We start from the raw sequence: 15,913 nt of genomic DNA, 5'->3' as shown, positions 1-15,913 counted from the left end.
GGCCGAGAAGGGTAGGAAGTCAGACCAGGATATCCTGGACCCGGCCCACTCTGAAACATGGAGATCTGAATTCCCATGTGCAGAGGGGGCCCCTGGGCCGTGGAATGACTTTATGATTTAAATAGACTGACTTTGGAGTCAGCCAGTCTGAATCCTAGGTCTGCCCTTATCATGTTTGCTCATTACCAGATCCCCAGTGCCTGGTCCATAGTAGGTGCTTAACTAATATTCATCAAATGCATGAAAAAATAATGACTCTGACCCCCGTGGACCCATTTCTTTCTTTTTTGTGGGGTGGGGAGTACCAGGGATTGAACTCAGGGGCACTCGACCACTGAGCCACATCCCCAGCCCTATTTTGTATTTTATTTAGAGACAGGGTCTCACTGAGCTGCTTAGTGCCTCGATGTTGCTGAGGCTGGCTTTGAACTTGCGATCCTCCTGCCTCAGCCTCCCGAGCTGCTGGGATTCCAGGCATGCACCACCCAGCCCGGCTCATTTCTTAATCTTCCTGAACTTGTTCTCCTTGTCCACAACAGGTGACCGCCCATCTCCCTGAGAGACAGTGGTAGTTAATGGAGATGGCGCAAGTGAAGGCGCATAGGGACGATTTCATTCATGGAAATTCTACAAATGCTGCTTTGCCCATGGACAGTCACAGAGGCAAAAAATGGCCTGAGTAGTTGGGAGCCATGTCTCCTGACCCTGTCCCCTGTGGGTGGCAACCCAAAAATCAGTGTCACAGAGGATGTCATCATGATGAGAAAAAATGCCTATGAACTTGGGCTGAACAGGAAATAGAACCATGGCCTCCTCACTGACTTTTGGGGGATTTCCTTCATCTGTCCCATGTACTAGTCCTTGGCACTGGGACAAACACCTTAGGACAATTTCACAGGAGTGAATTTTCTGAGTCAAAAAAGTTGGCACAGCATGAAGATTACGGGTACCTCTTCCCAAATAGCAGCCCGCAGAGGTGTTCAAAAAGTAATTGCCAGTCCCCACCACAGGACTCACCAGCTCTGAGCCTGGCTTCCATTTATTTTGGCCAAAAAGATAAGAGGTATCTCATCATGGCTCACTTTCGAAGCTCTTGGGCGAAGAGGGATGTTATCATCTCTTTGTTTGTTGAATTCCCATTTACTCTTCTTTCTAGAACCAGCCATTGGTAGCCCGTGCCTTTCTGAGGAGGTCCATGGGCACCTAGGCTGGGTATCTTGAGGGGTTCAAAGCTGGCGACTCTAGGGGTTTCTGGAGATGCTGAGGTGTGACAAAGGGGCGCTGGGGCTGGAATCTGTTCCCAAGTGTCACAGTGCTTTCTAGTTTCTGTGTTTGATCTGTCACCCCTTGGTGCCTTCCTGACTGTGATAATCCCCGCTGGGGACAGCTAATTTCCAGAGACAGCCAACAACTTGCTTGCCAGGGGACCTTCCCAGGCTAGCCCACCGCTCCAGAGCCCGCGTCTGCCTGCCTCATGATAGGGCCTTCGCCTTAGGGGCACGTTTCCCACTCTGTTCACCCCAGGAGACACCCAGGAACCAGAAAGCTGGGCATGACCCCTGTGCCTCAGGCCCCCCTGGAACCATGAATACTGGCCAGTCCCTAACCTCTTACTGGCCTCTCCCATTTTTTGCTGTAGACACCCCAATAAAGGCTCTTGCTGCCTGACCCCCAGGTGCTTCGCCGTATGCCTCCCCCGTCCCCAGTCCCCTCCCCTCCGAGGCCTGGCATGTCCCCACCTCTTGGGATCTGTGAGCATAAGAAGCCATCTTTATATATAATAATATAACCTACCTTTTGAAACGGTAGACATTGTCCTCGATTGACCCAGCTGGGTCACCCTAGTGTCTCCAGATGGTCACTCGCCCACCCTCCTCAGGTCTCTCTCCTCAGCCACACACTTGAGGACAACATGGTGGACTTCACTGGAGCCCCTGCGCTGTGGCCTCTCATCCAACCCATTTACCTACGTCTCTCTTGTGATGAAGGCCCCCTCCTCCTTCCTCTGAAAGATCCTCTCATGACCTTTCCTTCCCTGGATCCCTTGCTCCTGTATCTCTGCTCTCACCCCCTGGTGTGTTCACCTCTGCCACCCACTTCTGCAAAAACAGTCCTTGGATCCCACATGCATCCCACCAATTTCTGCCCTTTCTGTGGTTTTCATCACCAAATGTCTTGAATGATTTATGTGCACATCTCTAGGTCACAGCTGTATAGCCCTTGAGCAGCCAGCTCCTTTGACATTGCTCACCGAGACCATCCAAGACCTCCCTGTTCAAATACAACCAATATGTTTAATCTTATTTTCAGGTCAAGGTTCACTAAATGCTTTTGAATGAACCTCGCTTGATCTCTTGAAATACTCTTAACTTTCAAACAGGGACAAGAGACTTAATTTTAATAATCGCCACAGCTCTGGCATACAGAGTACTCCTCAGATGTCACGTGTTGTGTTTTTACATCAGTCACGGGAAACAGTGAATCGCAGCAATCCATGTTACAACCCATGGCAGGTGGGAGGTGGAGGGGGCCACAGGCCCAAAGTTCAGAGAGGCTGGGGACCTTTGCCAAGGTGACTCAGTTGATCAATGCTAACTCCAGACTCAAACCTAAACCTCACTCAGATTTAGCTCTCTGATGGACTGTGTCCCTAGAGGGTAAAGAACATTCCATGTTCAGCCATAGAAGGTCCTTAGGAGAATTTTAGGTCTTTTCCGGAAGAGTGCAGCTAAGAAATGGAGTGTTGGAAAACTGGTCAGACAGAATACAAGAGATTAGTAGCAGAGGTTAGCAGGTATTGGGAAGGGGCAGAATATGAGCTAAGGGAGAAGACCTTCCTCATTGAGGGATGTCACCTGCCCCATGCACCTATACCGCGTCCCCCATCTGAGTCCCACTCTGAGGCCACAGTCACACCTGCGGGACTTGCAAGTGGCACACCTGTTCTCTGGCTGGTGGCTGGTCAGGAGCCCTGTTCCACGTGATTATCAGCAGCCCCTGTGAACCCACTCTCAGCCGACAGCCACCTGGCCTTAAGGTGGAAGCAGGTGAGCCTTGTCCCGTGTCCTGAATACTAACACCTGCCCGTGTCAGGGTGCCTGGCACAGGTGAGTTCCAGAGCCCCAGGCTGTCCCCTGCTTCGTCTGGATGCAGACAGGCCAGGCTGGGGGCGCAGTGGTATGGAAATGGGCTCTGGAGGCCTGAACAAAAGCACAAACAGATCCTGCCTAGGTGACAGGTGGGAAGTGGAGGGGGCTGGATGATTTACAGATACCACAGTCCCTAAAATAATACCCTTCTCCTCAACAGAAGTCTTATTAATGGGCTGAAATAAATGACACAGATCAGCAATATACGTAGTAGGCTGAATAATAACCCCCCTCCATATGTCTACACCCTAAACCCTGGAACCTGTGACTATTGTCTTATGGGACAAAAGGGACTGGGCAGGAGTGATTAAAGGTCTTGAGATGCAGACGTTACCCAGGCAGGCTGGATTCAACCCCATGGTGCTTACAGAAGAGATTCTGGGGCAGAATCATAGGAAGCAGGAGATGGGAGGATGAAACAAACAGAGTGACTCCAGGCTAGAACCACAAGCCAAGGAATGCAGGTGGCACCCATGAGTTAGAAAAGGCAAGGAGAGGGATTTTTCCAGAAGGAAGCAACCGTGATGACGTAGCCCAGGGAAATGTGTTTCTGGCCTCCAGAACTCTCTGACAATCAATTTGTGGTTTGTTGAGCCATGAAGTCTGTGTTAATTTGTCAAAGAATACAGGCTCTAATTTGGATCTGAAGACCCTGGCCTCATCTCTTCCTTTTGGGGTGACCATGAAATCATGTGTCTCAGAGAGAGGGTACTGCCTGATATAGTTACTTGGTCCGTAGACGTTTATGAAGCATCTACTGAGCACCAAGCAGAATCCTAGGCACTGGGAACACAGTAAGAAAGAAAACAGATGTGTCCTCCTTCATGGTGCTGACGTGCTGGGGCGGGAAGACGGGAACAGGTGGCACACAATTGCACCGTGAGGTAATTCAAATATTAGTGTAAATATTTAAATATCTGTATCCAGGGGGGCTTCTTTGAAGTGGTGACACTGGAACTGAGATTTGAATAATGAGCACAGTTACATGAAGAGCCAGGTGGGGGCAGGGAGTGTTTCCTGAGGGGAGAGCATGTTAGGCAAAGGGGATAGCTGCAAGGACAGAGAGAATGTGGTTTGTTCGAAGAATGGACAAGAAGTGGAACTGGAGCCTAGAAAGTGAGAGGGAGGGAGGGAGGGAGAAGAGATCGGCTGGGCAGACCTTCAGGACCTTGCACATAGGTGAGACGACTGGATTTTATCCTAAAAGCAATACAGATGTCGCTCTGGGGTTGAAGTAGGGCAGAGTTGTAAGAACTCACAGCTGTGACTTTTAAAACATCAGCCCAGCATTTGTATGAAATTTGGGTGCTGGGAGAAGAGAGGTATAGAGTGGCAGGAACGATGAATTACCAGGCTTCTGCAGCTGAGAAACACAGTGACTGGTAGAGGAGACGGAGTGAAGTGCATAGAGCCACGAGGAAGGAAGTGGGAAGGGCTATGTGGAAGGCAGTGGGAGGGGCTATATGGAAGGAAGGAAGTGAAGTCACATGGAAGGAAGTGGGCGTGGCTACATGGAAGGAAGTAAAATCACATGGAAGGCAGTGGGAGGGGCTACATGGAAGGAAGGAAGTGAAGTCACATGGAAGGAAGTGGGCGTGGCTACACGGAAGGAAGTAAAATCACATGGAAGGAAGTGGGAGGGGCTACATGGAAGGAAGTGGGTGGGGCCACATGGAAGGAAGTGGGTGGAATCATGTGGGTTGGTAAATAACTTTTATGGTAGTGAAAGGAAAGGACCCCATGGAGGATGCTCCCAGCACAATTGCTTGAGTGAGCAGGTCACGTGTGAAAATCTAGGGATAGTCTTTTAGAGTTGAATCTATTCCTTGCTGTGCCAAAATGCAAATCAGTTGACCACATATGGAAGGTTCAGTCAAACTCCTGGAGCTCCACCCTGGCAGGAGGTGGTAGGCACAAGGTTCAGTGCAGTGTCTGCGGTGAGATTCTGGGGGCTCTAACCCAGCAGCTTTCTGCGTGATCCTGATTGCCTAACCTCTCTGTGCCTCAGTTTTCTTATAAGACTCTCAGCCTCCAGTGATGCTCTAGAATTAGATGAATGAGTGTGTAAACACTTATTATATGTTGCTCTGTGGCTTCTCTCACATCTGTGTGTAGCTCTCCAAAGGCAGTATCAACCAGGAAAAAAAAAGAGGTAATGAGTAAAACAGGGCCAACGTCATTAGGGGTTTTATTCTCCAGCACCCACCCACCCTGCCATAATGATATATTCTTGGAGTATTCTGATCCACTCAGAAATGACACCAGACCCGAAACATGGGCCCCTTCCTCCTGGCTTTGGAGAACCTAAAGTTCCTCCTTGAGTGTTAGTTTCTTCTCTGGTGTCAGAGATCCTTTTGGCTTCGTGACCACCTCCTCTTTCTTAGCTGTCATCTTCTGCCCCACTGGCTCTTCCAGTGTGGTCGCATTCTCCTGCTCCGGCACCGGCTGATCGGGGACCGGCTGCTCGGGCACCGGCTTCTCGGGCACCTGCGGCTCAGGTGACTCTTTCTCCATAAAAGGTACTTCTTTTTCCTCGGCTACTCCCTCCTCCTCTATCACTTCATTTGGTTCAATAGACAATAGCTATCAAAGAAAAGGTGGAGAGAAGAGAGGGAAGGGGAAATACATGTGATGACTGACACTGTAATTGTCAAGGTTCTCTTTTTGGACGTGCCTGGAGAGTCCATCTTGGAAGCTGCAGTTGCCTTTGGTGGTAAAGTGCCCAACTGTGGTTTTGTCCTGGGAAGAGGAGCTTTGGGGAGCTACCTTGTCCTACTCTAAGCCCACCGTTGTGACTGCCTAACCTCTACCTCAGGTGTGGCCCAGGACCTAGGCTTAGCTAGTGAGATCCCAGTCTGGAACATTTACTGGGGCTTCTAAGAAGTAGTTAGTTTGGAGCTCTAGGATCATCTCTGATCTTCTGTGGGGAGGTAACTACTTGAGAAGGAAGCCATCACAGAAGAAACCAGAGATGGCAAGACCAAAAGCAAATTTGAGTTTTTGGATGCACCAGATGGATGTTCTACCAGTTATAAGGGTTAGTTCTGTTGACGTTTGCAACAAATCGAGTCCTAACTAATCCACATGACACCTTCTAGAAGATGGCCTCACTGAGGTATGGTTAGGGGAAAAGACAGTAGTGCCAGAGGGAAAAAAATCTCATGGAGACATCCAGTGGCCGTCTCAGGAGAGTGGACAAAGGAGGCTACCTTAGTTTCTATGTGTGACTTCAGAACCTTGGCCTTTTCTGGTGTTTCTGAAGTCTGTCCTTTCTACTTCCTCATAACAAATACCCTTGGGATACCCTTGAAAGCGTAACTAAGAAAGTCACCCCAAATGGGTGATTGTGCATCCATCCTCAGCCATCTCCAGGCCACAGAAGTTTGGGGAATGCTTGGTACACTTTTTCTTTTCTAGTCCACCAAGTTCCTGATCCTTGTGTGCAGGAGAGAATCATCCAGCATGTGGCTCAGGCCCCTTACCTCATTCTCATCCTCAATCCTAATCTTGATTTGGCTTTCCAGAAAGTCGGAGAAGCCCTTCACGGTATGCTCTCCCTTATACAGCACAGCCTAGGAAGAAGACAGAACAGGGTTAGGTGGGAGCCTCTTCCTGTGAGCTATTCATGGATTGTTATAAATTTCTAATAACCTGGGTTCCTCAACTTCTCTGAGTCTCCATTACTATGGCTACAAAATAAGGATAATAAATAATTTTTTCATAGGATCATAATATAGCAGATCCAGCGTGGAATATAAAGCCACCTCTCTAGGGCTTAGCCGCTGGCTGCAGGACTTAGTGCTGGGATCCACTTGCTAAACCTCTCTGCCTCAGTTCCCCATCTTTAATATGGATTCAATACTAGTAACTCCTTCACAATGTTGTTGTAAGTATTAAATGAGTTAATATATGAAAAATGCTTAGAACAGTGATTGGCTCATAGTATTTGCCATTGTTGTTATTACTACTACATGCTCAGTCCCACAATAGTTGTTATTTTACAAGGTTGCTGGCACGTGGACAGTGATGTCATCATTAGCTAGTTCCCTGTCCCCTTCAGTCTTTAGGAAAGTTAAGAAGAGGCTTGCTGACCCCTGATTGCTTAAATTCCTTTTCAGATAACTCAAGATGTGGGACTTAGGCTCATTCCCTCAGCCCATCCTTTCTTTAAAAAAAATATTTATTTTTAGTTGTCCTGTCTGTAGTTCCCCACCCCTCCTCTAGTCCGATTGAAATCCCCACCATTCTCCAGAGTTCCACGGCTTCATGCAGACTTCTGCCATATCTGCCCTCCAGAATCTGTCCCTCTCCTGCATTCCAGTCACATGTACAGATGGAACCACGCCGTGACGACTTCTCTCTCCTGCACAGCCACACTCTCTCAGGAGCAGGGACCTTGGCTCACATTTCTTTAATTGACATTGTCCCCCCACATTGCCAACTGTCATGGAGGTGTGCTCCGTCAACACGGGGGATGATTGGTGGATAGCTAGTCCCACGGTGTAAAAGGCACTGATCAATTGTCTCTACCACACATTCTCCCTTCATCTGCCCCTGCTCTATCCCCATGTTCCCACGGAGATCCCCCCACTTTTTTCCCCCACCTTTTCCCATACAGTCTCAGGAGAGATCAGTCTCTAGAGGAAGCCATAGATTCCTGACCCATCCAAACATCCACAGCAGCTTGGCCCCTGTGGTCAGGCATGAACAAATGACCTAAGCTGCATGCAAGTATAGTGAGTCTTAGGACTTCAGTGGAAGCTACTGGACGATATCCTTTGAACTCGAACATGAGAGAAGAATAGGGCAGGAACAGAGAGGGAAGCTGGTTTGGCAGAATGCAGAGCTGGAGAGAGGGAGAAACTTGATAATATTACAAAAATTTCAGTTATGTAGATCCAAAGAGCCGCCCGACCTGTTGAGAGTCGGTGGGGAAGAGTCTGAAGAATGGGTACCGCTCCAGGTGGGTCAGCTGGATGTCATTTGCCATGATGTTGATCTTGGCGATGGTGACCGTGGAGTGGTTTTGATACTTTCTTCCCAGCTCCTCCAGCACGGGGAAGAGGGCTTGGCACTTCTCAGACCATGGTGCATCTGCAAGAGAGGGTCCAGGTCAGGCTCTGGGAGATGACGCCGCCCAGGCCTGCCGCACTCATGGTGTGGCTGCTTTTTGAACTGCTTTTGAATCTTATTTATGTTGTAGGCTGTTTTCACATTTCTCTCACAGTACCTGATCCTTAATTTAATGATGATTAAATTAAATGAGAAAAAAGTCACCCCCGTCCCCTTTAACCCAAACACTAACCCTTTGGGCACATTAGCATTTTTTCCTATAATTTATTTTTCTTTTTTATTCCTTCCCTTTCCAAGAAAAATATTTATGCTAGGTGATTCCTCATGGTCTACTAAAAATCACATGAGAGAGGTGTGTGTGGTGGGGGTGGATTTTTAGCCCAGGGGTTTTCAATTAGAGGTTAAGCTGCTGGCCCAAGGTCATTCAGTAATTAAGCAGAGGAAACAGGATTTGAAGACAGGCCGCTTGGATTTGAAGCCTTGGTACTACAAACAGAACATGACAAAACACCGTGTAATATAAATATGCCCTTCAGTCCCTTGGAGGAGAACATGCCCAAGAAGTGAATGGGTGTGCCCCAAAAGTATGACAGTGTGACTTCCCCTGGAAGGGGACAGCAGACTTTGTCCCAGATGGTTCTTTGAGCTTTGAGTGTGGCCCAGGTGCGCTCTGGAGGGACTGAGACAAGCAGCATCAGGAAGGCCCAACCTCACCTGCTGTCTTTCCTCAAAGCTCAGAGCTCTGTTTCTGTCCTGGGAGAGGAGTGGCCTTGAAGGCCCCTGACATGTCACCTTTGCATGATCATCTTCCATTTACGAATATGCACCTCTGTGGCCGCCCACCCACTGCCTGCCATCAGCACCCCAGTGTGCCCCTGGAAACCAGCAGGCCCTGGGTCAGAACAGGAGGGTGCCTAATGGCTGCAGCCCCAGGGGGCCAATCCGACAGTCCTGCTTCCAAGAAAATGAGGTTACTTTTGCCTTTTATCAGAACTAAATGAGTGTTCTTAGAACTCTGGGCATCTGGTGAATGCAGAGAAGCCACCCCCACCTCTCCTGTGCAGGCAGAAGATTGCAGTGATTCAGCCGCAGACCTGAAATACCTCACTCTGTGAACAAGAGATGAATTCAGAGAGACTGTCAAAGTCCTGTATGATGCAATTAACCCAGGAATGGCACAAAGCTAGCTCGGAACTTTTGGACTTACTGTGTGACCTGGGGTAAGGTAATGACCCTCTCTGAGGCTGGGCTCCTGACCTGTATCATAGAGAAAACCACCATCCCTTCACCACAGGCTCATTGTTACACACCTTAACACGAAATTCATGCTGGTTCATTGTAAGTGCTCATTAAGTGGTAACTCTGCCTGTAAAGGAGATGCCTAAAGTAACTTCAGAGTCAAGATCCCCAGTGTCTCATGGTGGAAGAGAAGGCCTCTAGCTTTGGATCTCCCATGCAAACCAGAAACCATGGGAAATGACAATAATCCTAACTCAGAAGAGTGTTGGAAACAATAATAGGAATAATAACAACAACAACAAAAATAGCTGTTGTTTACTGTGCTTCTACCAGACACTCTGCCAAGTCCTTTACATGAAGAATTTGGGTTTCCACCTCAAATGGATCATCGGATAAGTCCCATAAAGCCAAAAGCAGAGGAACTCTGTATAGCACTGGAGGTTCTGTCAAAAACCTACCTAAGAGTGAGAGAGGGGTATGTGTGGGTGGATGAAGGCGTTGGGGTCATTATCCATAAAAATGTGGATAATGGTAGCTACTTTCAGAAGGATGTTGTAAGGATTAAGTGGGTAAGGTATGCGATGATTCAGCAAATGAGGCATTCAATCAAACCCTGTGAGACATCTGCATTATTATTATTACAAATAGCCACAGGCCTGGATTATGTGGAAGGCATGTCATACATTCCAAGAATTAGATTTGGGGGGCCAGGGTTGCATTGTAGCCAAAAGCATCTTGATCCAGTCTCTTTGGGTGTCTGCAGACCATCATTGGTAGGGTGCATCCTTAGGCTTTGGAGATTGCGGAGCTCAAAGATTCAGAAACAACACTTGAAAAACAATGTTGCACCCCTGACTCAGCCTCTGTTGGAGATACTTACAGAACATCACAAATACATCCCTTTCCTTGTCAAAGACGACCACATTGAAGTTCTTCCCCACGAGCTGCTTAACTGGACCCTGGTCCCAATAATTTGGAATCTCTTCACTGGACTGATGTTCCTAAAAAGCAAATTTGAGAGGTCTCACTGTGTCCAGAAGGGATGGAACGTTCTAAAAGATTCTTCTTCTCAGGGCTGGGGTTGTGGCTCGGTGGTAGAGTGCTTGCCTAGCACATGTGAGGCTTCAGTTTGATCCTCAGCACCACATTAAATAAATAAATAGATAAATAAATAAATGTGTTGTGTTCATCTACAATTAAAAAATATATATTAAAAAAAGAGATTCTTGTCATTGAGTAACCACTGCCTGGCACATAGTAGGACCTCAATAAATGTTTTGCAAATGAATGAAAGAATGAACTCAGCCTTGCATCTGTTCCAAGGAAGTGTTCAAAATCCTAGACCATGTTTTTCTCTACAAATTTTGACTCATGAATGTCCCTTGTATCTACATCCTTGTCTTCATCTGTTCCATTACCACCCTAGCCCAAGTAGCCTACGTCTGTCACCTGCATTACTGTAATAGACATCTGATGTTCTGCCTGGGTTTCCTCCAATTCTTTCTCGCTGCCTGTATTTTCTATAAGTCGGTCTCTTTCTGGCTTCTCATTGCTCTTAAGATCACGAATCTTTAGAGTGCTATGAGGCTTTGCTCTCTGGCCTCTGCTCAATTCACTGGCTCTTTCTCCCACCATGTCCTGCCTACCCCCCACCCCAGCCCTGGAAGGAATTTAAAGATTCCTTCAGTGGGAGTGTAAAGCAGGTGTGGCCTGGGCATGGGAGATGGGCAGTGGTGAAAATGATGGCATACTAGGAATGGGCTACATTAGGCACATCATGTGAAGGGGCACAGGAGGACATGTTGGCCTTTGAGGGGGAAAGCGGTATCTCCCCAGATGTAACTGGGAGAGAGAGAGAGGATGGACCAAGGTGTGTAGATAGGGTGACAGGAAATGGGAGGCCTAAGTATGAAGACTTCTCTTTTTCTTAGTGAGGTATGGGAGGAGCTCTCAGCTAACAGTGAAAGTAGAAATGGGGTAGAAGGTGAAATAGACTCAAAGATCAAAAGAATAGACACACTAAGAGAAAACTGTACGGGGTGCTAGGATGTTTTGGAGCCTAGGAAAGGCTCGATTGGTGGTTCCTTGTCGCCATCCAGCTCCATGGTGATCTTTTTCTCTAGTATCAGCCTGGAAGCACTTAGGGAAGCTAAGTGGGATCAACTAGAGTTGGAATTTTCCCTGGTGAGGACTACAGGATATAAAGGTGGTAGAAGATGGAGGAGAAGAAGGAGTTGACTGAGCAACAAACAATGGAATCCAAGTTCATGGAAGATGGTACTCAAGAAACTGTGAAGTGGGATCAGAAGACTGGAGGCCACGGGAAGTGTGAGGAATTGTAGCAAAACAGGTCCTGGAGGAGGAAACTAAGAAGATGGAAACTTTGAAATCAGGCATTTGGAGGGGCTGCTGCTCTTTCTGACTGTGGCCATGAGGATGAGGGCTGGGACGGCATGGACACACCCATTATTGGAAAAGTGAGAGCAGGGTATCAGATATTGAGATCCCTGGAAATGATAGCAGAACAGGTGTTGGGGGGCAAGATGGCTGTCAGGATCTTATCTCCTCAGAGAGGGAAGGGGACATGGTCACAGGACAGCAACCAGAAGAGGGAATAAATGGTCTAAAGTTCAAAAGCATGGGATCCAAAAAATATAGGGGTTTTGAAGGTGAAAGGAGTGGAAATACATTGGAGGTAACAGTAAGCACACCAGCCTTTCCACTTGGCCCCATGATGATGTTATGCGTGAAAGAAGAACAACTTCTCCTTGAGGAGGCTACAGGGATGCAGCAGTCCTAGGGGAATGGATAGAAAGTATGGAAGCACGTGAAGTAGGTGACTATAGATGTTGGGTTGTCTGGAGTATCTCCATTTATGAAATGATTAGCTGATGAGAGGTATAACCTAATCAGTAGACTAATCCACTGATGGATTAACTGGTGGTAACTGTAGGCAGGTGGGGTGTGGCTAAAGGAGGTGGGTCACTAGGGGTGTTCCTTTGGGGTTTAAATTTTGTCCCTGGTGAGCAGAGCTCTCTGTGCTTCCTGGTTGCCACGTCTTAAACTGCTTCCCTCCCACCACGCCCTTCCGCCATGATGTTCTACCTCACCTCAGGCCCAGAGCTATGGAGTCGACTGACTGTGGACTGAACCTCTGAAAGTGTGAGCTAAGAAAGTTTTTTTTTTTTATCTTCTAAGTTGTTCTTGTTAGGTCTTTTGGTCCCAGCGAGGCAAAGATGACTAAAACAGCTACCTTTCTGAGTCACTCCTTAACACAGATCCCCTCCCACCCCCACCCAGCCAGAAGGTCCCTAAAATCTTTTGAGGCTAAAATCCTGATTGCTATAACTGTTCTAGTTCTTTCTCTCTCCCGAAGGAAGCATCTACCCTTGGGCCAAGTAGATCTCTCAGATTAGAGGCTAAAATCCTCCTTTCTAGTTAGCCCTCCATGGGACCTGCCATTTGTATTGGAAACTTACTTTACAACTCAAGAATGAATGGTGGGATTGTAGGTTCAGGAGAGCCAAAAGTTGGATAGATTTCAGGTGGGGAAATGGTGATATTTCCCCACGCTGAGCCAAAAGGTTGCCCTTTATTCTGTCTCTTCCTTCAGACAACCAAAGCCAGCAATATTACAAAAAAGGAATGATTTCCTTTAGTGAGCTATGGGTAGTTCTGCATAAGACTTACCTCAGAGCAACCTTACCTTGGCACTTTTACTGAGGAAGCTGCGGCCGAATCTCCTGAGGTTTTCATAGTTTATCTCATCTGAAGGCATTTTGTACCTGGCATCGGAGCTTAAGTTTAGGATTTGGACAGATGGTAAAGTGACCTCCGTGATCCGGAAGTAATCCAAGACACGTTTGTTTTTGGGTTGGTCTGCGTCCACAAGGATGAAAAGGATCTGCCAAATTGAACAAAACCCTTGTCTCTCTGGACCTTTTTACTAAGGGAGAGAAACTGCTGTAAAGCTGTGGACTAATGGAAGGGGAATAGTGGGGTCCTGGAGCACCTCCAAAAGACAGTAAAGTCAGCCCTGCACCCAAATGCAAGACTGGTAGCCGTTGACAGCCTGGTTTCAGCATCCCATGCTGTGACCCTCCACACAACTTTAGGAATAGTCAAGAAGTCCTGAGGTCTTGTCTTCATCTGTGCCTCAGTTTTCCTTATCTGTAAAATGGTGAGGCAAAGAGTACCTGCCCCAGGGGGTCACTGTGAGAATCAAACAGGAAAACTATGAAAGGGCTGAGTTCAGTGATTGGCAGGTAGAAAGTGCTCAGAGCATGCCAACTCTTATTAGTATCCAAAATTATAAAAGAAACCCACAGCTCGACTCACTTGTTCATGCAACAGAGATGTGTCGAGTACCTACTATGTGCTGGGAATTTTACTGGGCACTGGGGATACAGTGCTGTCGGAAGCAGACAAAATGCCTGTCTGCCACGGAGCTTGTGTTCCCATGGAGATGACAGATGACAGCTGAGTAAACAAACTGATAACCTCAGAGAGCAATGAGTGACAGACAACAGATCAGGGGCATGGGACAGAGTGACTGCACAGAGGAGGCAGTGAGGTCAGTAAGAGTCAAGGTGGTCAGGAGAAGCATCTGAGGAGGTGACGCTTTGTCTGGGACCTGGGTGGTGAGTACCCAGCCCAGGAACCATGCATGATCCACGTGGTGGAAACTGTCAACCCCAAGGCCTGGTGGCAAGGCAAACGCAGAGCTCAGAGTTGTTTAGGAACAAGGGAGCCACTGTGGCTTCAACACCATGGGGGACAGTGTCATGGGAGACCGTGTCAAGGGAGACCAGGTTAGAGGCTGTCAAAGTCGAGGTTGGGGGTCCAGGAGAGAGCTTGGGATTGGTTGGATGTAATGGAGATTCATGGAAGAGTCTGAGAATGACATGATGGTAATGTTTAAATGGTCACTCTAGTGGCAGAGCAAAGTAAGAGAGTAGGCAAGGGGACAAGGAGAGGCCCTTGCAGACACCTGGTGTTTCAGGTCATTATTCATCCATGGGAAGATGAAGGCCTCCAAAGTGTGCCCCTCTTCTAGGTCCCAGGGAGACTGAAAGAACAGTCCTGTTGAGGTCACCTCGTATACTTTCAACAAGTACCAGCCACCTTGGACACGCTGGGGCTGGGGTACAGAGGCGATGAGGTGGACCTGGGGGTATGACCTTTGGAGCAATATTAGTCTGTTTATCTTTGGCTCAATAAATGGCATTTGGGAAGATCAGTAATTAGGGAAAAGAGAATCATCTCTCCATCTGTGCCTAAAATAAATTCCAGCTGGTTCAAAGAGTTAAAAAAAAATAACCTGGAAGATGGTGGTTTGGCTAAGAATGAACTGCTATCCAATCCCATGGTGATAAAAGAGTAAAATTGAAAAAAAAATCTTAGTGTAAAATTGAAAAAACCAGGCAATATATTTGTAAGAAGGATTTCTGGGGTAGGAAGCATCCTTCCGGTAACTAACGTGGCAGGATGTGGTATGAACATGAACTCTGCCCAGGCCTGCGGTTATGGTGTGGCCAGGAGGTGTCTCCCCAAAGCTCCTGGGTGGATGTTAAGAATATTCAGAAGGTGAAACGCGTGGACTATGAGAGCTGTCCATCAGTCCATCCCAGTTTGAAGGGACTGATAAATGGTAACTGTAGCCAGGTGGGGCGTGGCCGGAGGAGGTAGTCACTGGGGCTGTGACCCCTGCAGCCCCTTCCCTCTGTCTGCCTCCTGGCCACCATGAACAGAGCAGAGCTTCTCCACAACACACTTCTGCCATGATTCTCTGCCTCATCTTGGGGCTCAAAGGACTCAGCCCACCATGGACTGAACCTCTAAAACCATGAGCCCAAGTAAACTTGTCCTCCTCTAAGTTGCTTGTACTAGGTATTTTGATCACATTGACAAGAAGGTGACTAACTCACGTGGCTTTATTCTGTGTTTAACTTAGGTTTAAAAGTTTTTAACTAAAAAAAATTTCAGAATAATTTTCATTACATGAAAAAAAAAACTTGCCATTATCATACTTCTTCTAAAAATTAAGAAAATAGTTGGGTAGAGAGCCCCCAGAGTCTAGGTGGTGGTAAGAACATGATGTGTAGGTTTAGGGTTCAGGCTGGTTTGTCTCTCATGATGATATGGTGACAATAATCACAAGCAACACAGGTGCTTCTATTTTTTTGGGGGCGGGTACTGGGGATTGAACTCAGGGGCACTTGACCTCTGAGCCATATCCTCAGCCCTATTTTGTATTTTATTTAGAGACAGAGTCTCACTGAGTTGCTTAGCACTTCGCTTTTGCTGAGGCTGGCTTTGAACTCACAATCCTCCTGCCTCAGCCTCCCTAGCCACTGGGATTACAGGTGTGCGCCACTGTACCCAGCCAGGTGCTTCTAATTCAATTCTTATTACAAGTCTTCATTTCCCATAGGAGGGTCCTGAGGTTGAGA

General features: G+C 47.6%; 1 protein-coding gene across 1 annotated transcript in view; it reads right to left on the bottom strand.

The window, feature by feature from the left end:
• Positions 1 to 5,320: 5,320 nt before the first annotated feature.
• Pdilt (protein disulfide isomerase like, testis expressed) overlaps positions 5,321 to 15,913 on the bottom strand; it is a 39,884-nt gene continuing 29,291 nt past the window's right edge. The window contains exons 8-12 of the mRNA XM_058580011.1: positions 13,168 to 13,365; positions 10,342 to 10,462; positions 8,065 to 8,243; positions 6,632 to 6,721; positions 5,321 to 5,732 (exon numbers count right to left, since the gene is read on the bottom strand). Coding sequence (XP_058435994.1) covers positions 5,454 to 5,732; positions 6,632 to 6,721; positions 8,065 to 8,243; positions 10,342 to 10,462; positions 13,168 to 13,365 — 867 coding nt within the window. The 3' untranslated portion in view covers positions 5,321 to 5,453. The remainder of the gene's footprint in view (positions 5,733 to 6,631; positions 6,722 to 8,064; positions 8,244 to 10,341; positions 10,463 to 13,167; positions 13,366 to 15,913) is intronic.

This window comes from Marmota monax, unplaced genomic scaffold (genome assembly GCF_021218885.2).
Source record: "Marmota monax isolate L192 unplaced genomic scaffold, Marmota_monax_Labrador192_F-V1.1 WCK01_AAM20220418_F8-fsc00035, whole genome shotgun sequence".
Lineage (NCBI taxonomy): Eukaryota > Metazoa > Chordata > Mammalia > Rodentia > Sciuridae > Marmota > Marmota monax.
This window is presented reverse-complemented; position numbering and strand designations above follow the sequence as displayed.